The sequence below is a fragment of the Pseudonaja textilis genome, unplaced genomic scaffold, assembly GCF_049901715.1.
Source record: "Pseudonaja textilis isolate UNSWEBS1 unplaced genomic scaffold, rPseTex1.2 PTEXCTG49, whole genome shotgun sequence".
Lineage (NCBI taxonomy): Eukaryota > Metazoa > Chordata > Lepidosauria > Squamata > Elapidae > Pseudonaja > Pseudonaja textilis.
The window spans coordinates 68681-93369 of NW_028262735.1; the positions used below are offsets into that span (position 1 = coordinate 68681).

The 24689-nt window shown below is 37.4% G+C and overlaps 1 protein-coding gene across 3 annotated transcripts; it reads right to left on the bottom strand.

Annotated features, from left to right (window-relative positions):
- Positions 1-954: 954 nt before the first annotated feature.
- Positions 955-24347, bottom strand: IRF2 (interferon regulatory factor 2). 3 transcript variants are annotated; one of them, XM_026697868.2, is made up of 9 exons: positions 24223-24347; positions 17058-17152; positions 15589-15688; positions 13798-13974; positions 12676-12722; positions 10560-10674; positions 8452-8616; positions 7338-7387; positions 955-2576 (listed from the first exon to the last, which is right to left on the bottom strand). In XM_026697868.2, the coding sequence occupies exons 2-9, from the start codon at positions 17142-17144 to the stop codon at positions 2256-2258; spliced, it is 1062 nt and encodes a 353-aa protein (XP_026553653.1). In that variant the 5' UTR covers positions 17145-17152; positions 24223-24347; the 3' UTR covers positions 955-2255. The 3 variants fall into 3 exon arrangements, with proteins under 3 accessions (XP_026553653.1, XP_087774919.1, XP_087774918.1); XM_087918793.1 differs by lacking the exon at positions 24223-24347 and adding an exon at positions 23923-23943; XM_087918792.1 differs by lacking the exon at positions 24223-24347 and having other exon boundaries at positions 7338-7384.
- Positions 24348-24689: the final 342 nt, after the last annotated feature.

A 24689-nucleotide genomic window follows, 5' to 3' on the forward strand; every position in this document is an offset into this window, starting at 1 on the left:
AAACAATCTACAACCAGGTTTAATGTTTTATGGAACCATTGGAATTGTCTTTGAGCCCTGAAGCAAGTAGATTGTCCTGGTTAAAATGAATAGAAAATAATAGAAAAGCATTTGAAACAATTGTTTTCTTGACATTGTTTTACATTTGAATTAAAAATTGGTTTCTGTTAAAAAAAAATCTCAAAGAGCAATTCTTACCAAATTGGCTCTAAAAATGGGCCTGGAAGTAACATCTATTCCACCACTGATGCCCATTCATTCCACTAATCGGACAAAACCCATTGTATGTTTTCAGTATTTCTAGGTTAAGTATCTTTTCATAAATGCATTTTCTGTATTTGTCTCAAGTTTTTACTGGTTTTAAAAAATAAACCAAGTATAATCTTCAAATTTGAAAGTGTTTTATGTCTGGTCTAATTTGTTCCTGTTCTTTTATCTTTTGAAACATTTTCCACTGTTAATGCCTGACATTTGTTTGCTGGCATTATATACTGTTAACTCCATTCTTTGGTTAATCTCTTAAACCAGCTGTATAGGATAAGTGGAAATCATAACCAGAACCTTAACCCTATGAAACCTTTAGGTTTAATTACAATTCAGAATTAAAGCTACCACATTGTCTACCAGTTAGACATTAAAGTTGCTCTAACAACTGTCTTTCTGCAACTTTTTGACACTGAACTTCCAAAGCTGGTAGAAAGATGTTGATCTGAAAACGGATATGAACTAGGGCTCTGTGTGCTTCAAAAATTATTCTGAAAAAGTGCTTCATGATATTTGGGGTGGGAGCACAGCCCTTCTTTAAAACAGTAGGATCTATATGTAGTGAGGAAATCAGAAAGATGGTTATGATGTCTTTTGATTTTCCAGCTCAGTTGCAAAGTATCCCAAATTTCAGTGCAAGTATTTGAAATTCTGGAAGAAAATGACACATTGTGTACTTTTAGCAATGAATAAATTAAATATGAAGTATTTTATTTGAAAGTAAGGTCATGAGGCCATTTAACACGTTTCATTTTTAAAACCTAGGAAATAGCATTCATTTTATTTCAGGACTTGCTAAATATAATTCTCTGATTGAATTTCATGGTGTTTTGTTAAATATTTGTGTTTTGATACAATTTTTAGCCCAGTTATTCATCATCCTCTCCTTGCTCAAACTTTCTGCTCATCACAATATTTCTCAACTCACCCCTTATGATTTCTAACCATTTCATAAATGTAGACAAAGTATTTGTTTAAAACTTAGCTATATATATTTATTATCAATCCACAGGATACTTTGATTGCTACATAAAACTCATTATTTCACCTTTACAAATTGTAAAATAGAGAAAAAGATAGGAAGAGCAAGAAAGGGAGAAAATGAAAAAAGAAATGTGCCACAAAGATGTGATAGTTGCTGACAACCAAACACTAAATTGTAAAATTATAAATTTGCTGTAGAAAAGATAAAAAACTTGAAACAATTATATTCACTTTAGAATTTTACTTTGAATAAAATATTCCACTGTATAAAAAAATAAAAAAGCTTACTCTGGTTAGAATTAGGGTAAATTTTCTTTAAAACCTAGGAATTTGCATAATATATCTGTAATAGATTTTTCTCCTATTGTACCACACAGATTTCAAGCATAGCAGATTAGACACAAATAAGACAAGCACTCTTCAAAACAATCTGTGAAATGTACATGGGAAGTTTTACCTTCCTTTTTAATTCATATTTCCAGATTCCAAGGCTACATATGTCAGAGAAGCCCTAGGAGAGGTCAAACCTGGAGCTTTAGATGTGCCATTCATTAATAAAAGGCCTTTTTTGCAAGTGCTTTTTTTTTTAATAAGGTGCGAAAGCAGACTGCAATATTGCTAGTGCTGCATTATGTACATATTAACAATAGATTCTGCAGAAAAAAAATATTCAGCGAGTTCACATTTTCTCTTTCCTTCCAAAAGTTTGAAGTTCACCATGGTGGCTGCAAGAAGTGAAGCGCTTCTGTTTGGAGGGACTTTTGGGAGGGTTGCTTGAGGAAGCTTGGCGATACACTTCTAAGTGAACCTCCATTCCCTGGGCTGTAATCTTGGAACTCCCAACATTCTGATGAGCGGAGCCCTGAGTTTAAGATGCTCCAATGCTGGAGTTGATACACAGTCATATCCTGTACTATCCAGGTTTTCCTTAAATTTGTAGAGCTCCCACTAGATATGCTCCTCAAAGCCATAAGATGCCATTTGCCAGGAACATATCAGTGAATGGCTTAGCTGCTCTTGACTCTTGACTGAGTGATATCTGAGGTTTTCTTGATGACACTTGCCCGGTTTTCATGATCTGGAGGCCTGCTAGTGTAGCTGGTAGAAGCTGAGCAAACTATTTGTTGGAGAGGGTGATCTGGAAAAGGCGGCCATGAGCTGCTATAAGGCAAAAGGGAGGTTTCTTCTTTGATGGTCACCTGGAGGTCAGGTTGGTTAGAAGTCACAAAGGTGGCCATACCAGGAAGTGGGTAAGGTGGATTCCTTGTGCCCAAATTGCTGTAATATTGCTTCCCACCGATGTTTTTCTTTTGCCACTGAAGTTGACTCTGTGGAGAAAAATTGATCAAGTTACTTATTTTGTTAACTCCAATAGCATGTGTGTATACTTACTTACTTACTTATTTATTTATTAATTATATCCTGCGCTTCTTCTGGAAGCTCCAATGGTGCTTCTTCCCTCATTTAAACCACAGAACAACAATCCCATGAGTTACTCTAGTCCAAAATTTTCCAGACAGCTTTTTGATCCAGGATAGTATACAGGTAGTCCTCACTTACCAACCATCTGTTCAGCAACCATTCAAACTTACAACAGTGCTGAAAAAGGGGATTTACAACTAGTTCTCAAAGCTATGGATGTCATAGCCTCTCCTTGGTCACACGATCACAATTCAGGTAGTCGGCCACCAGAATGCATTTATGAAAGTTGTAATGTCCCACAGTCATATGGTTTCCATTTGCAAACCTTCGCAGTCAGCTTCTGACAAGCAAAGTTACTGGGAAGCTGGCAGGAAGTCACAAGCGGCAGTGGTACGATAGCATGTTTAACGACCAGAACCAGAAATTATGTTGTTAAATTGGCATGGTCACATGACATTTTGCTTACAAATGTGCTGCTTAGCAACCGAGTTGCTCATCCTAATTGTGGTCAGTAAGTGATGATTAGCTGCATTGAACTGACACATTAAAAAAAAAATCTAATATTGCTAATATTGCTCAAAAATCTAATATTGACAAGAACAACATGGCAATGTTCTGGCAGTGGTTTGTGAAATACAAGGTAGACTCTTCTTGCCTCAGTTGTGCACCTTGTTGCAACAACTTCTATTTGTGCCATACAGATTTTGTTACTGGGACGTTTGTGTGCAAAGAAAAGGGCTGGACAGGTATTTTTCCTCAATGCATAATCTAATGGAAGGACCAATTGGACATATTCACTAACCCAAATCCCGACATCTGATCCTCATGCCTTTAGGAAAAGCTTTGCATGTGCGTACATGGGTACTCAGAAGTTCCAAGTCTTCAAGGTGCCCAGTTAAGTAAGGATCCTGTTCAGTTTCTATCAAACACCAGAATAAAGCTCCTATACAAATCAGCATCCTAGCTGATTAATGAAGAAGTATATTCAGGTAGTTCTCAACAACTACAGCTGAGACCAGAATTTACATTGTTAAGTAATGCAGTTGTTAAGTGCCTAATTTTATGACCTTTTTTCTGTCATGGATGCTAGGTGGATCACTATAACCGTTCAATGAATCATACAGTCATTAAACAAATTCAGCTTTCTCCACTGACTTTGTTGGTCGGGAGCCCCCTGGGAAGGTCACAAATGGAAATCAAATGACCTTGGGATACTGCAACATGCCAGTTTTGGTCATGTGATCCAATTTTGATCACATGACCCTTGGGATGGGGTGACAGTTGTAAGTCATTTCTTTTCAGTGCTACTGTAACTTTGAACATTCGCTAAGCAAGTGGTTGTAAGCCAAGGACTTACTATAGAAAAATTAAGTGTCAGGTCTCTTCAAATTCAGGTCTGTTCCCATCTTATATCAAATATAGTAAAGCAAATGTTACCAGGCAGGAAAAAAAACCCCAGCAACGACAAAATGAAACTTCCCACTGTTTTAGCTGAAATTATTTCTCTCCATCCTGGAGAAGTTGCAGACTTCAACCTCCCAGTTTACTCTTTTCTCATTAAGTTCAGCAGAAAGCAAGAATGCTCAGCTTTGGCTCAGCTTTACAGAAAAGAGAAATGATCATTTGAAAAACAGTCAGATTTTTGAAAAAATAAAAAATAAAGAGGAAAAACTACAATGAAAAAGTTTCCTGGTTGCTTCTCATGCAACTTCTGAATAAGACTGGATAGAAATATTATTCCTTAGCCAGGTGCAATGCGTAAAAAGCTTTCCAGCATGGTTAGAACTTCCTGGCATTGTGTTCAAGCACATGTGAACTCAGGAAATCCGAAAGACACCACTTCTAAGATATAACAGAAAAGCTTACACTAAAGTACCCTCCCACTGTAGCTTTGTCTATATAAAAGATAATAGGCACTAAAACCTATGAAATCCAAACCGGATGTTTAACTTTTCCATTAAGATTTTGTTGCTCAGTGAGTAAGAGATCATAATTTTATCCCGGGGGTTGATTTCAATTGCAATAAAATGATGGCTGCAAAGAATGAGAAACAAGTTGACGTGGAAAATATATATTGCATCAAAATAGATAACTCAAACCATTATTAGGGTTGTCTGAAGTATTTAAAGGACATGCTTTACAAATGTGAAAACAATGGGATCCTTTGAAAGGCTCACAAGGTTGTTTCCAAGGCTATTTGACGCTACCTATGCCCATTTGTACTTCCACAGACAACTGGATCACAAGGGAAAGGCAGCAGCTATTGTGTATGCATACATCCATACAATACCACTCTTTTTTTCAGCCCATTCTTTAGTTCTATTAAACATCTGGAAAGTTTATATTTTTACATTTTATTGTGATATGACTTGTATTTGCGCCCATGTAATTTGCAAACCACTGCTAGCCCATATAAGAATTATGCCTTCTGTAGAGATTCACCAGGTTCAATGCCTTATAAATATTCAATGGCTAAAACTGCACTATTTTTGCATTTTTGCAAAAATAGAAAATGAATTGGCCTAGCTTTTTGTCCGCTGCATGTGCCACAAGAAGTCCGAGGATGGGGGGAAAAGTCATGCAGCAGCCAGAAGGGAATCATCTGTCCACTAATGCTGAAATATCTGTCCATCTGGTCTGGAAAATAGTCTCTTGGCTTTGAGCTAGATTCCTTTAGCTACTTCAAGTCAGCCTACTGCACAAACTGGGCAAGTAAATATTCAAATGACCAAACCGGGTGCTGTAATACTGCTAGAAGCTGCTCGATCTCACATCCTTTACAGAAGTCACTGCTGCCAAAGCTACAGTGAAGTTCTCAATAGAGGTTCTCAATGGATTCACACGCTGTGCTAAGCCAGTTTGCTTAATCAAGACTTGATGAGTCAATCAAAATTGCTTGACCTCCCGCCATCCAAAAACCAAAACAAAGCAAATCACACTACAGTTTAGCTTGATATGTAACCTGTTCTTTGCCTGCTAATCTGGAGATTAACCTGATTAAAGTTTTGGGTATTTTTAAAGTTCAGCAGCAGAAGCTTAAAAAAAATACCTCTGCCCCAAGTAGCCATACCTATTATTTAATATACTTGTTGCATCTCTATTGAACCTGCCATGATCCTTCAGTAGTCATAGCACTCCAGAAACTAAAACAGCCTTTCCAACCTCATCCTTCTAGATCTATTGGAATACAATGTCCAGTCCACTGGTATCTAAAAGCTGGCTGTAATGATGAATGATATAATGCTTTTAATAGATCCAAAGAAAGGGCTGAAAAAAAGTCATATTCCTTTTTTGCTTCTGTTTCCTTGGCTGCTGCTTCTATATCAAGTGTTTAAATTTTAATTTTTTGTTTGTTTTATATATAATTCCTGCATATACTTTTTGTATTTTACAAGCTGTTCATCTTTTGTGGACAGGAAAACCTGGATACAAAATTATTGGAAATTATTTTGCCAATGCTGTGGCTTAACATATTTGCTCTTTGTCCGTAAGCCGCATGTCGCAGCAGAAGGGGAAGGGAAAATACTGCCCATTTTATTATTGATAGAATTTCAATGGCTCTCATTAAGATTTTTAAATGCTTAAATGTTTTCCTGTAATCTTTACAGAATAATCTCATCAGAAACAATAATATCATAGAAGTTCAGTCATGACTTCTGGACCGATTTCAGCTGATTGGAGGAAAGTGGGTCAGCCATCACACTCTCAGCTTCTTCTTTAATAGGGCCGAGCTGTTTGAAGGAACACATCTTGAGTGGCTGTTTTCAGGATCCCTTCCACCGATGTGACTGCTGAGGAAAAAGGAAAGACTCCTCCCTCTAAAACAAGGGTGTCAAATTCATCTCGTCATGGCAGCATCACATGACATATCGGGACTTTCCCTCCCTTCGCTAAACCAGGTGTGGGCGGGGCCACCGTGTGACGGTGTTTGGGAGTCCTGCTCTAGAAAGCCCAAGGAGTTCCTATTTTTCATCCTTTTGGAAAATGGGAAGACTTTTTTTATGAAGAATTCAGATTATTCTACTACAGGTAGTCCCTGACTTATGACCACAACTGAGTCCAAAATTTCTGTTGCTAAGCAAAGTAGTTAAGTGAATTTTGCCCCATTTAATAATTTTTCTTGCCACATTTGTTAAGCGACTCACTGCAGTTGTTAATAACATGGCTGTTAAGTGAATCTGGCTTCTCCACTGACTTTCCTTATCAGAAGGTCACAAAAAATGATCGTGGGACCTCAGGACACTGCAACTTTCTTAAATATGAGTCAGGTGCTAAGCACCTGAACTTAATCATGTGACCACAAGGATTCTGCAACAGTCACTTTTTTCACTGCTGTTATAACTTCATATAGTCACTAAATGAATTGTTATAGGTCGAGGACTATTTGTATTTGCCATTTCTTAATGGTACAATCATTTTAATGCTGCTCATGCAATAAATTTAATGCAGCTTCCTTCCTCATCTCTGTTACTATCACTGTATTAGTAGTATCTAAATATTATTGTTCATTTATAACTCCATCTGTCGTAAGACAAATTGCAAACCTTTACAAAGAACAGAAAAGATATTGACTTCTAAACATCAATAAACCAAACAAAACTCCTAAAAGTAATGAAGAAAAGCCTATTTGTAATATTAAAAAGAAAACCTGGAAATATTTTACTTACTTGTGCATTTTCTTCATCACTCGGGATGCTATTTGTCGTTTCACTTTCTGCTGGACACAAGCAGGGATAAAAATATGAATTCTTGAGAAGTATGAATAGCCAATATAAACAGAAATTCACTATAGTTATTTTGTTTTAACCATCATCAGCTACATCTTCTCATATCCAAGAAATGATTCTATATCAGCAGAGTAAAACCAGTTAGTTTATATTACCCACTGGAACAGAGGGCAAAGTAATCTAAAATAAGTAGTAATACATTTCTTTAAAAAAAAAAGATTTAGAATTGCTTGTACTGGAGCAGTTTACACTACTACTATGTGTAAACTTGCTTCAGGGTCAAGAGGTTGCTCTCAACTATTCTTGCATTTGCAGCCATGATTGTTCATAGAGACTCTGCACATCATTTTGCCTTATCTGCAAGTAATGTTTAGCTCCATGCCCAAGAAATAATAAAATTTATTTTACTTGATAATGTTTATCCAGACTTCCAGACTTAAGGCTGACTTTTTCAACTGATATCCTAGTAAACTGTGTTTTACCAGAACATAATTGGTCTTTGGCTGTATTATGATGTAACTGACAGATGAAATGCATGACAAGTTTTTTGATGCATAACAGTAGATCAAAGTTAAATCACTGGTAAAGTAGCTGCATTACAGTAGGTCCCAGATTGATCTTAGATTTCACACAGAAAAATACAAAAAAGACCCTGATCTGAATGCCTGGAGTTCATATAAATGACAATGATTTCCATTTTCAAAGACAGATTAATATGTGTGTGTGCGTGTGTGTGTGTGTGTGTGTGTGTGTGTGAGAGAGAGAGAGAGAGAGAGAGAGAGAGAAATGAAGATTAGATGTCCTTAAAATTAGCTATTGTCTTTAAGGAACTAACATTTTATTGACTGAGTTTTATTAAATTTAATATTAAGTACTTTTAAAGAACATTCAATTTTAGTGCCTATATTTGATTTCAACACAGCTTTCTTTCTTAGAAGAAAATTGTTTATGTTGATTACAATGGTTTTCCCAGAGCATTATTAAAATAATTCCAACTAACCTAAGCAGAAAAGGAAATATATATTAAAAATTCTAGTATTACAAGGCTACTGACCTGCATAGGAGGAGACAGGAGAGATTTGTAGTGGATATAGTTGACTCATGGAGCTGGGCTGGTCATCACATTCTGTTGTTACCTCTACTACTTGGCAAACATCTGGAGGATTGGAAACTATCATGTGATCCTCAGAACCAACCTCAAAGTGTGATTCTCCTACAACTGAATATGAACAGCAAATTATAATAATGATTACATGCAGTCATATGAACAAATAGCATATTTTTCTGTTATTCTGAATGCACTATGGTTTATTGTATTTTCATAAAATGAGAAAACATCAGAGAATCTAGTATACAAAATCCCACTATACAAAGGGATGTTCGGGGTAACGCATATGGACAGTGAATATAAAAATATTTGGTTTACTGGGCTATGAGTTCCTGAGCGATTCTTTTTCCATCACCACTCCGAGTCAGTCAGCTTACTATGAATATTTTATTACAATAACATCTTAACCAGTTCACCCATACAGAATGGGAGGGCATCTCAAAACTCTGATAATAGATGAAGCTCGTATGTGTAGAGAGGGATATCTTTTTACTGTTGCAGGCAACATGGTGCAAAAGAGAGGGAGGGAGCGAGGTGATCATTGGCAAACCCATGGCTTGCAGAGGCCAGCATAACCTTTCCCTCAAACTAATCAAAGAAAGGGAAGAAATCTAGTAAATTAATCACTTAGTGTATTAAAATTAAGTTTTGTGAATGAGAACAGGTACTGTCATGGCCCTGGTGGAGACTGACTCTGAGGGAGAGGAGGAACAGCCATCAGGGAGTGGAAGTGTGGCTCCGGAGGTTGTGGAGGAGGCTGGGGAAGGGCAGAGGCTGGCTGGGCAGTCAGAGGAGGACCCAGGCCCATCCCCTCTCCATCCTAGGGCACGGAGGGAGGAGAGGATAAGGGAGAGACATGGTTTACTGGGGAGGAAAGGGCCTTGATCCTCTTCATGGGCTGCAGCTGTGACAACTGGATGAGGATGGACATGCGTACGGGTGAGTGCTGGAAACAAAACGTGGAAATATCTCTAGTTTATTGTTCCTCCCTACGTTTGGCATCCTTCCCAGTGTGTGTTCTGATATCTGTGGACATCTTCAAGCTCTTATCTTGCCTGGTTTGTGTCATTTTTCACTCTTTATAATTTAAACAGCATTTCCTCCTTCTTGTAACTGCTTGCGTGGGAATTTTTTGTCTCCAGTCAAGGATATTTGGAGCTTGGAAACAAAGTGAAGGAATACAAGGGGCTTCACCTGCTTTTTTATGATTGTGCTTATTTTGTATCCCACCCTGGGTCATCAGAGGTATTATTATTTTTTCTTCAGTTAAAAATGTATGCATGCTGACTAAAGAATGATCCTGTTTTGAAGCACTCCAGCACATTTGTGGTTTTCAATACCTTTGAACAGACTCAACAGATTCCAGACTCCAACAGACTCAAAAGATTTGTTAAGCTCATTCCAAGAGGAGGAAGAGAGAACAGGATTTGCATTTTTTCCTGACCACCCACAGCACATTTTCTCTATCCCTACCTCCAGGGTAGGTGCGCAATATTTGTTCGAGGAACACTGGATTTTATGGATCTACAGTCATATTTACAGTACTCCTTGGATCATTTTTCTATTGCCTCATTTGGGAATTATCAAATTAGAAAGGATAGGTTTTGGGAGCCCCAAGGGAGGGAAGGAGAATTTCTAAAGTGAGAATTTTCCCACTCAGATCAGAATTCTCTCTTTAGCCTGGGTGAAAAAATTGTGAAAATCTTATGTTCAGGGTTGCCCATTCAGAGCCTGCTGATCTGCAGCTTTATTTATGCTCAGAAAGATACAGTGGAACTCATGATTAACTAACCGGTTTTAATGAGCCTGCTCTAAACAGAACTAAATCTGTGAACAAATAGCTGCCAGATAAAGAGTTAAGTTTCTTCTTTCTCTTCCATCATTTCCCAGGAGTTTTGTTCAAGATTCTTAACCAGGACCTAATTATTCTGTTGCTATGATACATCTGATATATTACTGTTCAGTATGAAAACTGAAGTTTAAAGGCCAAAATACTTGCTCTAGAAGTTTGCCACACAAGGAAAAGAATGTGCTGGTTTACTGGAGCTGCTTACCTACAATGTTTATTGTACTGTCAATTTCAGTTTTTATTGTCGAAGACAAGCAGTAATTAGAAAACTCTGTACTTGTTCCATTACTCAGCTGATAAGAGCACTCTTCTGGTTCTTGCTAGAAAGAAAGCAATGGAAAGAAATACATTGTTAGGCACTCAGAAATATATGTCATCTCCTGATCGATCATCAACTTAACCTATCCCATACCATTTCTCTGGCATTCTGCAAGCCAAGTTGAAGCAAACTAGTGTCTCATGCTGTCCAATCTCAAAACTGAAACACCAGCCATTTTATTCATAAAAATAGTCTGCATTCAGAAAAGCAATGCAGAGTTTTTATTCAGAGGTCTTCTATGAAATATACTCTGGATTAAGAAATTAACCTAGGTATTACCATCTCCATCAATTCTTATTAAATATTTATCATAGCCTTCCAAACAAACTCAAGAGGTTCTAACTAACATGCATGATCTTAGCAAATTTTGACTTTCTGCAAAATCAAATGCATAAAACTTAATAAGGCACTCTTGGGTATCAACCTCAGTGCAAAAACATCAGGGTCTTGCACCCACAAAATGTCCTTCGTAGTAGTACATGTTCTTTGTTCACAAGACTCTTCCAATCCCAGGGAGTGAGAAATGTGACGTGGACAAGGAAATCCCCTTTCTTAATCAATTTTTGATCATATATTTGGTAGTCCAGGTCAAGAAAGAATTCTTGTGTTTGTTTTCATCACTTTGATTTAGTTTTTTTGTTGCATATCTTTCCACGGAAAAAGAAAGTAATAGAAATAAAACCCTCCTTCATTTTGATCATCAAGAAGTTCCTCTAATTTCTAGTTGCTGATACAGAAGATTGTCTGTATAATCCATGACATCATGAGAATGAAGAAAATGCAGTTCCCACGTTAGACTCAACAATATGTCTATAAGGGCAATACTTATTCTGTTAACTAAAAGTATAATTTTAATAACAAATGATCATTATATTGAATAACTTGCCTTTCCAGTACTTGTGCCTTAGTCAGAGTCTTTAACAAGTCAGTACAGCCATCAACCATAATGTCCACCCACAGCAAATGTACAATATAATAAAAACAGAGAAAGATGCAGCAAGAAAACAGAAGTCATAACTGATTTGGGTTTTTCCAATAAAACAAACATCTGCTGTCTGAAGCAGAAGCTTCTTGCCTCCTCATATGGCAGAATACTGTATTTCTGTTTCTGTTCCTGAACCCTGCAAACATACTATTGAAACTGTGTAGATAACATAACGCCCATCAACATTGGAAAGTACAGTCAGATAATTGCATAGGCTGTTGCTAATGCCACATATGCTAACAAGAGGAAGGGGAAAGGTCTCTTCCCTATTTAATTCCTTGTGCAGAATATATTATGAGAATTAACCTTTCAAAGACAAAACCTATTATGTAATACACAAGCAGCTGGCAATTATCACTTTGTGTCCTCCTAGAGCAGGGGTCCCCAAAGTTGCCAAGTTTGGAGACCTCTGTCCTAGAGAGATTTGAGTGCCACACATACTTTTTTGATCCCGTTAAATGCAAGATCACCACCCATCATGGTGCTATTTGCCATGAGTTCCGTAACTAGAAATCTGGATAAGTGTCAATATTTTTATGAGCCTGTGGAATGGTCTCAATCCAATGGTTAGAAATATATTTTGATAGGAGTGTTTTATAATAAATCAGCCATTATTACAACCTAAAGCAAACAATATCTAATTCTGCTACACTTTGGTTTTCATTTTAATAATCATGGATGTGAGAAAAGGAGACTCATTAGAAATGCAGTCTTGGAAAAAATAGATTATATTCCTTCCAGTCACATGGGGGAGAGTAAAATGTGACCCTCCTCTCCCATAGACCATTGCTCCTGAAAAGGGTCAATCTTCACCTCCAATTATTTAAAATAAAAAACCAATTACTTTAAGCATATTTTGCAGCTGGGCCAAGTATTATGTCTGAACGAAGTTTACTGAAGAAAATGTCTGTTTAGTCCTTTTGATAAAAAATGTTAATAAACTGAAATAATTTTTCAGAATGTTTTAATCCAGAAATGACATCTTCTTTAGCCTTGAAATGATAACAAAAAAAATACCTTGATTTGTTTAACTTTATCTTCCTTGTCAGACTTTGGTTTTTTTCCTGTAGAAATATAAGAAAAGGTATTTACAGTCATTTCCTGACAAAAATTAAGTCCATTATTTGCAAATAAAAGATTTTCACTTGAATTTAATAGAATAATCAGGTTTGAAAAATGCTACTTTTTAAAATCATACTGGAAATACGTGAAAATACACAAACAGAACTGACATTCTCTAAGATCCCCCATGTCAATGAGGAATGTGATTCCTCTCTACATTGGGAATAAAATAGTTGGTATTATTGTTTTTCTTTTCAGTTTCTCGGGTTATCTTCCAAAATAATAAGGCACAATGCTTTTCCAACTACCACCTGCCAAACAAGGGGAAAAAAGAAGCTAAAATTTTCTGCAAAATCTTATGAGATTTTTTTCTCATTTCCATTTATTCCATTCACGTCAGGAAGGTGAACAAAGTATCACTTGGGCTATCACGGTTTTGATCCTTCTGCTTTTGAGACAAACTCATATTACTGATCCATCAGAAGGGGGTGAATGCCAGGGTCCTTATCATCAATTACAATATTTTCTATTCTGACTAGCAATGAAAGACTTTCCCCCATTTTCTGAAAAGGGTCTTTTTTTTAAACTGGGGGTGCCAGGAATTAATTCAGTACTATCATCCGCTGGGCCATGCATAACTCTTCATTTCTTCTTTGGTTATCAGTTTTAACAATAGGAACAAAAACCCATGAAATTTGATGATGTCATATGAAGTGCTAACAGAACCAAGACCATTTCTGCTCATCTGTTCAGCTGAAGGGAAGGATGTTTCCGTATGGACACGAGGACTTTAAAGACTTATTTTTATTTTTCTTCTTCTTAGGTGGTTGCATTCATTTAGTAGATATGCCTGTGACCAAAGAAAGAATGCCTGCCTGTCGATCCAGATGCATCTAATCTGTCTTTCCCCAGATTCCCCCTCTGGTTTCCTAAGTGTATTGAGGCTGTTAAAGCTCTATTTTCTTTGATCAAGTGGGAATTCTGTGAACTGGAGTCTTGATATTTCGGGAAATCTTTAAAAAGCAGTTAGCTGTTGTCCAACAAGTTACTAATTATCACAGTCCTCCTTTCATTTACCTTTCTTAGAAGGCCTCTCGGATAATGGCAGCATCCGATACACTCTGAAAGCATTGTTCCCTTTCTTGATGCTTTTGTCTTTAACTTCTTCTATGTCTGGCAAGGAGTTCATTGCACATCGAAAATTGGCCTTCCATGTTTTTGGATCTGCTTTATCGACTCCTGGCTGGTACTTTCCTAAGCAAAAAGGGAAGAAAAAAATCATTGGTAACCGGACTTTATCTTGAAGTGGAAGAGACTGTTGTTGCAACACCGGTTTAAAAATCAATGATTAATTTGACGGGGGAGGGGGAGGAAATGCAGTGCAAACAAAGGCCACAGAAAGACAGGAACTGTGAAAAAGTGATACAGTTGTTTTTTTCTTTGATTTAAAGTATTTGTGTAGCAGTTTCAATAAAAAGGTAAGGGACGTTTCAACCGAATAACAAACTTGGGAAGGACCTTGAAGTCCAACTACCTGCTCAAGCAGGAAACCCTATACCATTACAAACAAATAGTTGTCCAATCTCTTCTTAAAAACCTCCAGTATTGGAGCACCTACAGCCTCAAAAGGTAAGCAGTTCCATTGATTAATTGTTCTAACTGTCAGAAAATTGGTTGGTTCCTTCCTTAATGAATTTCCATCCATTGCTTCTTCTCTTGCCTTCAGGTGCTTTGGAAACTTTCAAGTGCTTTAGAGATTTTCTGAAGTCTATAACACCATTGGCTTAATCTACCAAAAACTATTCCTAGAAAACTTTAAATGAACAAACATTGAAGAAATGTAACAGTTAACTGGGCTGCATAATGCCAAGAAGGGTTCAGCATTAGCTAAAGATGTCCTGGTTGGAACCTAAGTTGTTCCATTGCCTCTGTGGATGTGGTATCGACAACCACTCCCAAGGCAGAGACCCCCTAGAGCCCATTGAACCAACTTCATCCTTACAGATGTGCCCAAGTCCAACTTCTGGAGAAGTTGACTGTTTTCTGCACCTGCCCAAAGGCCAAATATAACAAAATGCTTTTTGTAGGCCACAAGCCTATCTCCGTATTTGTGTAGTAGATCTTAAGTGGAGCCAGAGGGCCGAATCATCTTCAGCATATGGATCGGGAGGATTTTTTTTCATTTGGTTTCACAACTCAAGTAACTTTGCGATAGAGAAACACTGGGAAAGAGAGTCCTTGAAGTATAGCAGAGTCACTTAAATATCAGATATGTCTGTGTGCTTTGCTCCTGAAAATTGATTGCTGGGACCACATGTGGGTAAATATGGGCTATCAATGAGAAACTTGCTGATTTGATTGTCTAGAACAGCGTTTCTCAACCTTTTCTTCACCATGGATCCCCTTTAAATACCTTTTGTGGCCATGGACCACCAAGACTTAACTCATTACATTTAAATCATAACATTTCTTTGAGCCTTCACGGACCCTCTATGATGTCATTGTGGACCCCCAGGTTGAAAGCCACTGATCTAGAACTCTGTAGCTGTAAAGGCTAAAAGGCATTGGTTCTGATTCTCAACACTGGCAACTTGAAGATGTAGGGACTTCAACTCTCAGACTTCTCCAGGCAGGCAGCCATGTTAGCTGGAGAATTCTAAGAGCTGAAGTCCACATATTTTCTAGTTTCTAAGGTTGAAAAATACTGCTCTATCCATTTGAAACAGAGAGGGCACTTTAATTTACTCTACCATGTTTAGGGTACTGAGGAGTTTGACTACACAGAATAGCAAAACAGAAAGTAGTATCAATGAGAAAAATAGAGAAATTCAATAAGAAATTGCCTCAGTAAAAAAAAAGTTTCCATACCAGTGTGAATGGCCCAATTCCGAAATAAAGGAGCATCTTTCTCAACATCCCACCCATGACGTGCAGCATGCATCCAAGGAATCTGAAAAATCTTCTTTTCCTGAGGGGTGGGGTGGGGATCAAGTGGGACGCATAAAGAATTAGCTCACAAAGTTAAATCTTAGATATTTACAGCAAAGCTTGACAATCAGTCACCCAGGATCATCAGAATGTTTAAGGACACATCTCTGGATCATGTCAGGCTCTTTTAGATCTCAATGTATTTTTAAATATTTTACTTTTTTAATGACAATTTGACATTTTGCCTATAGCATTTACTTTATTTATAATATTGCTTTTTTGGTTCACGTATCACAATCAGCATTCTTAAAAAAATGATCACTGTGATGGTTGCAATCCACTTTTTTTATATTGGGTTTAGAAGAAGGAAGACAGAGAGAAGCTGAGATGATAAGGGTATTCTGGGAGGGCAAGCAAGAGATGATTGAACTTTTAAAGAGGTGTTTTTCAAACTTGGCAATTTTAAGATGTGTGGACTTCAATTCTCAGAATTCTGCTACTGGTTGGGGGATTCTGGGAGTTTAAGTCCACATGTCGTAAATTACCAAGCTTGAAAAGCATTTATTTAAATCTTTAAAATTTGAGGATGCTGATGAGACAGCTCTTAATCATTTCAAATTGTGGTATTCTCCCAAATAATATACAATTAGCACATGATACATGAATCAATTAATATTAAGATTGATGTACTTTGTGTTATTACACTTTAAAAAACATTTTTAAATTTTATAGGCTTCTTGAGGAAACTTTCCTCTACTTCCCTCTACTTAAGGGAAAATATTTAGCAAATCCCACTGATCTATTTAATCTATCCCAGAATTCATATATTAAACACACAACACTATAGGAAGCATCATTCAAAAAGCCAAATTAAAATCTTCCTCCTTTTTATAGAGATCATGTGACTGGATACCTCCTTGTTTGTTACAAAAAAAGGGGAGGCAAATTTTCTACTTACAAGTGAATCAGGTGACTGGCTTATCTCAGCTCTATAAATCAGAATTATAAACAATGGCTTGACCAAAGTGATCGTAGTGTTTGTTATTGAGGCTAAACAAAGCATTTGAAACAAGTGCTTTTTGTGTTACTAGAAGTGAGGCTTCCCTTTCCTGGAAAATTAAAGCAGTCACATCTTTTGGAAGACTCAGCTCTGTGCATATTTGGACTTAGTCCCAGAAGAAATTCTCTGTGTGCATCGATGGACAGGCAGGAAGGCAGGCACACACCACACCAAGAGGCAACCTTCTAGGCAGCAAACAACAAAACAAACTTTCCAAAGCATGTGGCTCACTCATTTCACTTGTAGTAACATACTATAAAAAAAACATTCCTTTGAATGCTCTGCAGCTTTACTTTAGAAAAGATGGTCTGGTTTATTTCTCACTCTTAAAAATGCAGGCTCGCCTTACCTCATTTAGCCATTTCAGCCCTGGAATTTTGTTTGAATTTATTTGTTCCTCTAGCCATGGCCGCATTCGCATTCTTTCCACAGGCATTGTTTCCTCTGCAAGAAGAGGAAGTACTGATTATTTTGAAAGCCAAATTCATATTTCCTTTTGATTAAATACTCAAGCCAATGAAAGATGAATGTTTTGATCTACAGTAAAACAATATCAAAAGACTGAATCTTGGTGAATCTTTTCTGAATGATTGTTTACAGTCCTCACAAGCATTTACTTTATACTCAATCAGTAAAATGTCTACCACTCTTGACAATTTTCAACACTCATCCAGCTTAAGAATATCCTCATAAAAAAAGTTAAGCCCTCTGAATCTTGCTGATCCTCAAGGAAAGAGCTAAGTGTACCCGCAACCTATTTCCTAAGACATCAGTGAGACTTTTGGCATAGAAATGTATATATACATAATTGAGAAAATATGTTAAAGCGAAGACTGGTAAGGTTTCTAACCTTATACCCTGTAAGCTTATACACTCACTGGTAACTGGGAGTTATCCCAGGAACTCAGTCCAAGTAGCCATTGGTGAATTAATGTTGGATCAGATTGTTGGGCCCTTTACGCTCTTCCAAGAATAAACAACCTATTTTTATTGAGTTTATTGAGATTAGAATCACTTATCAGGTACCATAAACCATAACAGTGTCCAGAGAGCAAACAGGATAATAAATTATGTACTTGCAATGTAATTCATCAGCAAAACAATACCATAGTTACAATATATGAATCAGGAATGTCATAATGGATGGATGTTGTCATGTTTCAAGAAAATAAACTGATATGCTGGGCTAGGCTGAATATAGCACTGACCTCACACCAGATCAACACGTACAGTTAGAATGTAGACAAGTAAGATTTCAAGAATTAGAACATAACCTCCAGTGTGTTTTCCTTGTTTAGTCAAAAAGACACCAAACATAAATTAATTAGTATAGCATTGTTCTAAACAAAAAAAGGAACATGTTTTCTGCTGGCTTACCATTTTATACATTAGTTTGACTACATCAAATAGCTGAAGAACTTCAAAGCAGCTCCTATTCCTAGATGGCTCCCATAGGAATGCTTACAGCAGGGGTTAGAGAAATGCAACTCCCCAGAGGCTGGCAGATTACTCTTCTTTCCAAACCCTAGCCAGCATATTCAATTCCAGGGATAAAGGAGGAGGTAGCTTAACAATTTTTGCAGTACTATATGCCTACTACTCATGTTTTAGGGGGAGCGATTTTCAGGAAGGAATAACAAACTATTTCACATGTAGTGTTAAATTAAAGTATTAATTTCCCCCCTCCTTTAGAGCGGACCTGAGAAATTAGAAATGTCCCAAAGGTGCTTTACAAGAGACAATTGGACTTTCTTTGTTTTGTTTTGTTTTTTGAAGATGCTTCGCTTCTCATTCAAGCAGCATTTTCAATTCGGAACCGAAGAAACCTCTTGAACGAGAAGGGAAATATTTTCAAGGAAAAACAAAGGAAGTCCAGCTGCCTCTTGAAAAAGCATCTTTGGGACAACCAGGACCCGCATGGCTAAAAATCTCCTTAGAAATCAATTAGAAAGTTACTTCTGCTTGTAAAGTAGCTGAACTTTCTACAGGGAAACTATGTTTCATTTATGATTGCTACAAGAAGATTAGGATTTAGCTGTGATTTATGACTTGGCTTATTAGTAAGCTACAGTTTAAACTAACCACAATGATAACTTTGGAGGAAGCCTAGCTAAATTAAAACAAAAGCAAAAGTTTCTAATCTTTCTGCCACAATATTTAGAAAATACAGGTGCGCAAGGCCAAAGCTTCCTACTCTCCGTGCACTTAGGTTAGCCAGCCCTCCTTTTAGCTTTGTTGCACATCCACTTGAAGCTCAGTTTGTGTGATGAAAGTTAGACTTGCAGCAGCTGCGGTGAGGGGGGATTTGGACAAATCAGAGCTTTCCCAGAAAAAGATCCAGACCAAGAGACTGCACAGTCCCAGGCTGGATGAGGAAGGAGGGAAGAGGTTCAGGGTAACCACTGTCTAATTCTAATTTGCCAGGATATGTCTAGCTTCAGTTTGTCAAGATACTATCCACTGGGTGTAAGCAAATAAAGTCTCATCTTTGGGCTCAGGCAGAACCAGACAAAATGATTCAAATGACTCAAGCTAATCAGCGGCAGTTGATAATTGTTCTGAGTGCCACCCATGCTTATTCTTACAATATGAGTAGCTATGTAGATCGTTTAAGATAAGCAAATACATAAATTGTACTCTCCTCCCTTTCCATATCCTGAAAACTAGTACAGAAAGGTGTAGCTACATAAGTTAAGTAGAGCATCTCAATACCTTCTTCTTCAGGTCAGAAGAAACACTTGAGACAATTTTACAAGCAAAGTTGTCACAAGTGGGAGAAACCCTGTTTATGTCCTTGGAGTATTTCCAATGATCTTATACTACCATCCCCAGCAATTTGCCACTAATATGCTGGAAGAAGGAAAACATCAAGTTGATTAGCAAATCTGACAATGAGGGTTTTGAGCTTTATTAGGGCTGTGTTTTGGATGAAAAGCAAAGGAGACGTTGCCACCCAGGCCATGGATTGTGAATTGCAGCAACGTGGAAGACCAGCTGGCTGGGTTTGGGATCAGCAAATTCAATGACCTGAAACGCAGTGTGGTTTAAGGATAGAAGAACAAGAGTCAGCAGAAGCATGAAGAGGAAGAAAGGCAACATTAGTAGTACTTGCTGGTTTCCTGTGACTCTCATGCTATGGCAAAAATTGAAAGGTCCACCATATGCTTTACTGTACATGAAATAAGTGATCTATTCTGTCATAAAAACAAGGTTGTCCCTTTGGAGCAGCACCAGGAAAAATAGCTGCCACTCCTGCCTTCTTTGAGATTTGTGCAACCCTAAGAAATTACCCCTAGCCAGATGCTGCATTTATACTCAACTAGTGGACAGCTGTGTTTTAATTGTGAACAGTCCTTTCTTATCATGCTTTCCATTACCTTTTCAAGCACTTATAAAGCAGAACATATTTCATCTATAACATGAGAAATGGGCCTCAACAAGTGCATATACTAACAAGACTATTAAGGCAGCTGTGTCAAGAAAGACCCAAAGCACTTACAATTTTTATGCAACAGCAGCTTTGGAATGTTTTCTTTCTGTACATAAAAAGCTTGTTGCATAAACTGTTTCCCCACAAAGGGCTGGTTCCTGTATTAGAATTCTTTCTACCAAACAAACAAAATCCTGTTTTACACAAGTCCTAGTAATCAATTATTTGCACACTGATTAAAGAAGTTATAGTCATGCAGAGCTCCCTTACTATTTCCCAAACCCACAAGGAAATCCTGCTTGCCATAGCCTAGTATTTCCTAGTATAACAGAATGGGATAATATTGCCTTATTCCTGGTTAACAAGACAAATTGATAAGACAGAATTCTGACTTATTAATCAATGTCAAGCCTTTATTTTTTATGTAAATATGATGAATAATTACAAGTTAAAGATAATGGTAAAGGTTCCCCTCGCACATGCATGCTGGTAGTTTCCAGCTCTAGGGGCTGTGCTCATCTCTGTTACAAAGCCGAAGAGCCAGTGCTGTTTGAAGATGTCTCCGTGTTCATGTGGCCGGCATGGCTGTTACCTTCCCACCAAAGTGGTCCCTATTTTTCTACTTACATTTTTACATGCTTTCGAACTGCTAGGTTGGCAGAAGCTGGGATAAGTAACAGGAGTTCACTCTGTTACATGGTGCTAGGGATTCGAACCGCCAAACTGCTGACTTTTCTGATCGACAAGCTCAGCATCCTTGCCACTGAGCCACCGCATCCCTATTGCGCCACCGCTTACAAGTTAATGTAAGTTAACATTCTGAATCAACACTGGAGCACAGCAAGAAAAGGGACATAGAAATTCAAGGAACAGGACCTCCAGGGGTTTTATATTCTAGGTTCATACACATCCCATCATGGCTACTTTTCTCCATGTATTTGTCATTAGGTAATTATTAATTCCCACAATGGGCATTATAATTTTCAAACTGATACTCCCATAACATGGAAATAATGTCAACTCTTTGTTTTCAACTGTAAACAATTAATTGTAAACAATTATGCACAGGGGACAAATTCCTTGGGTATCCGATCGCACTTGGCCAATAAAGAATTCTATTATTTTATTCTAATATCTGGAAAGAGAACTCTGTCAAAAGAAATGGGAGGCAGCATATTCTTTTTCTGTAAAGCAGAGGGGTCAAATTCCTGATTTGTTCATATGAAAATAACTTTTTAAATATGTGGGAGCAACCACAAGAGTTGTATTTAATTCAAACACTGGTTTCCATCCTGACTTTAACTGGCATTTACAATGTTGCCTCCAAGATCCTAGGTGAAAGCCAAGTGGGTCTTCAGGGCAAACGATCAATTAATCAGAGGAAAATGACCCTCTTGCTCCCAAAGGGCAACCAATTAACACCAAACAAGTGGTGAACTTTGCACTACTTCAGCAGTGGCCTTAGATATCTGGAGGCTTAAATAGCAGCTTAGGTTGGTCAGATGCAGGTATTATTATTACATTAGGATTATATTGGTAGCCCAAGGGAGGTATTCTCTATGAATTTGTCAAATGTCCCCTTAAAGCCATATAAGATGTTACCTACTCCACATCTTGCAATAGTGGAACCGAAACTTGGTGAGGGGGGTACTTTGTTGTCTGCTGACACCAGTGTAGCCATCACACTTTCTGAGGGTTACTTACTATCCTTACCCATAATACAAATGAGTATATTTTACATGTACCTAAAGGGTCCTAGGGATTTCAGTACATTCACCTGCCAAATGGATATTATGACGCAGGTAAAACATAGAATGCATTCAAAACTGAGGGGAGGTTGAACTAAAGAAGCTTAAGCTACCTTTTCAAGTGAGAGCTGTACAAAACACAAAGTCTAAGATGAGACCCCCACAGACTGCTATAACTGCTCTTATTAAGCATCCCTGCCACCATTTGCATTCGGGGTATGAGGCATTAGAATAAATGCAGATATTTACTCACCTGAATCAAAAGAACTCAGAGCAGAGAAACTATAACCCCATATAGACTTTCTTGAAGAGTAATTTAATTTCCTCTTTCTCCATAGAACAGGAGAGCTTAAAGAGCAGTTTTCTTTTCTTTTTAGCTCTGAGATGAAGGGAAGTCTATCTGTTTTTCTGTTTTCTATTTCAATATTCATTTTACAGAAGTTGGGTGGATGCCTTATATATAAAACCCAAAAACTCTACAGGTTAGAATTGAAGCCTGAAATCCAAGTCTAACAAAACACACACATTTCCACAAAGCACAATAAAGTATCAATTTCATAGAAAATTTATAACGGACAGAGAAAAGGTAATTCAATCGATGCAAAGAAACGTGTACTTTCTTTGAAAGCTAACACAGCCACCTATGATAGAGACTAATGTCAGAATTTGCTTGCACAGCATATCAATCCATAAATTGTTTTTTTTTGCCTCTGTGTAATCTATGTGGTGTGATGTTAGCCATTACTATTGGTAAGCTATGGTGCATCACTTAGCATATGTAAACTTTAGCAGTTGTGTTTTACCTAGCAACTAATGGTTAACAAAATAATGGTGTAAATCAGTCACAACAGAGAACATTCTTTATCCCCTCAAAGGCATTAGCCAGAAGCATAGCAAATGATATCTGTTTGATGTTATAATGCACGTGACATCACTTGTCCCCTGTTGCCAGCACCCACTCTTTCCCACTGTCTGTCTCCCTGCTCTTCCTACATATACACACACACACATATATGTATGTATGCATGGTGGCTGCTTTCTCTTAATCATCTCTACACCTACAATTCAGAACAGAAGGCAGTAAGATACTTCTCTCAAGAGACTTCCCTATCTCTCCTAAACAGCTGCAAGCTAAAGCGTTTTCTCTAATGACTCAGCAATGCAGAAAATACTACTTCTCATCAACAGTTCCATGTAGTAAAACCCAGCAATAATACATACAATAAGATAGTAATGGAGACCTATAAATATATCCCTAAAAGACAATGCATAGTTTCAAATAGAATCATTGTCCAATTTTGTTTATAAGCAAAATTGTGGCATCAAGAGGGCAGTAGCTACTTGCAACAAAAAAAAATTATCACACACCAGAGCCTTGTAACAGGCTTATGATCTTGTCTGACAGGTACATGATGTCTTCTCCTCATTATGGGAAAATAAAAACACTGAATGCCCAAAAGTGTGAGATCTGTGATAGTTCTAAGGAGACCAAGTACATATAAAATAAACATGAATAAAATAAAAATGTATTTACCAGTAATAATTTCAGCTGGGCTAATTTAATACCTCCAGTGGACACAAGCCTTATGTTTGGCTAAAATAAAATTTTCTAATAAATTTTACACTGTAAATCATCACCCAGGACTTTTCTTTGATGCAGACTGAATTTGAAATGTTCTTCTACTAATTTCTAAAGATACTATTTTTATATCATACTTCTATTTATTTTCTTGTATTGAGATTGAACCATGTTGTAGATAGAAACCTAAAAGTTATTAATGGTAAGTGATGTCATATATCACTCCAAAAGGAAGAGCAGATGGTGTAGCCCTAACATGAAGTCAGATGCTACTGGGTTCTATAATAATGTTGGTTAAATGGATGTGGCTATCTGGCTTATGTCAGATAGTGACATAATGGTGCTCCTGTATATAATGTGGTATGATAAAATTGTCTGCACTCTTCACAATATTTAACTGTTCAAAACAAAGGGGAAATTTGTGAAAGAGTTGAAATTAATGAAGCAACTTACTCACATTCATCCTGAGATATTATGTTCTCACTGGGCTGTAGTGCATCTTCTGAAAAGTTCTAGTCTTTGTTGCTATTTCTTTTGGGAAAGAGTTTCTTTATACCACCTCATGACATCAGGTTTACCTCTTGTCCCCTTCAAAGCTTCTGGTGCAGTTTTCAAAGTTTCTTCAGTATTTAGCATCACATTTTAATTTCCAATATGACAAAAGGAGACAATCGTTTAATATACAGGGTATATTGTAACAACTGGGCCGTGGTGGTGCAGTGGTTGGAATGCAGTATTGCGGGCTAACTCTACTTACCGCCAGATTGAGTGAAGAGTTTGATTCTGACTGCTTCAAGGTACACTCAGTCTACCATCTTCCGAGGTTGGTAAAATGAGGACCCAGTTTGTTGGCGGCAATATGCTGACTCTGTAAACTGCCTAGACAGGGTTGTAAAGCACTATGAAGTGGTATACAAGTCTAAGTGCTGTTGCTATTGCTAGCAGTAACATTTAAGTATCTCAAGGTTCTTTTTTCCCCTTATCCCTACCTATTTTCTCACATGCAGCCCCTGTCCCTCACTCATGTCCTGTCTAAAAAAAAGAATACCCCTGTGTTAGGATCAGTACTTTTTCACACATTTTCAACACAAACCTGGATACAAAAGCGCTCACTGTAGATTGCACAACGACTCAAAAATAAACTATTAATAGAATCAGTGGAAATTTTTCTTTGAGTCAGACCAAACTGGGAAGTCTCTTGCTGAAAGAATTTGTAAAAGCTTG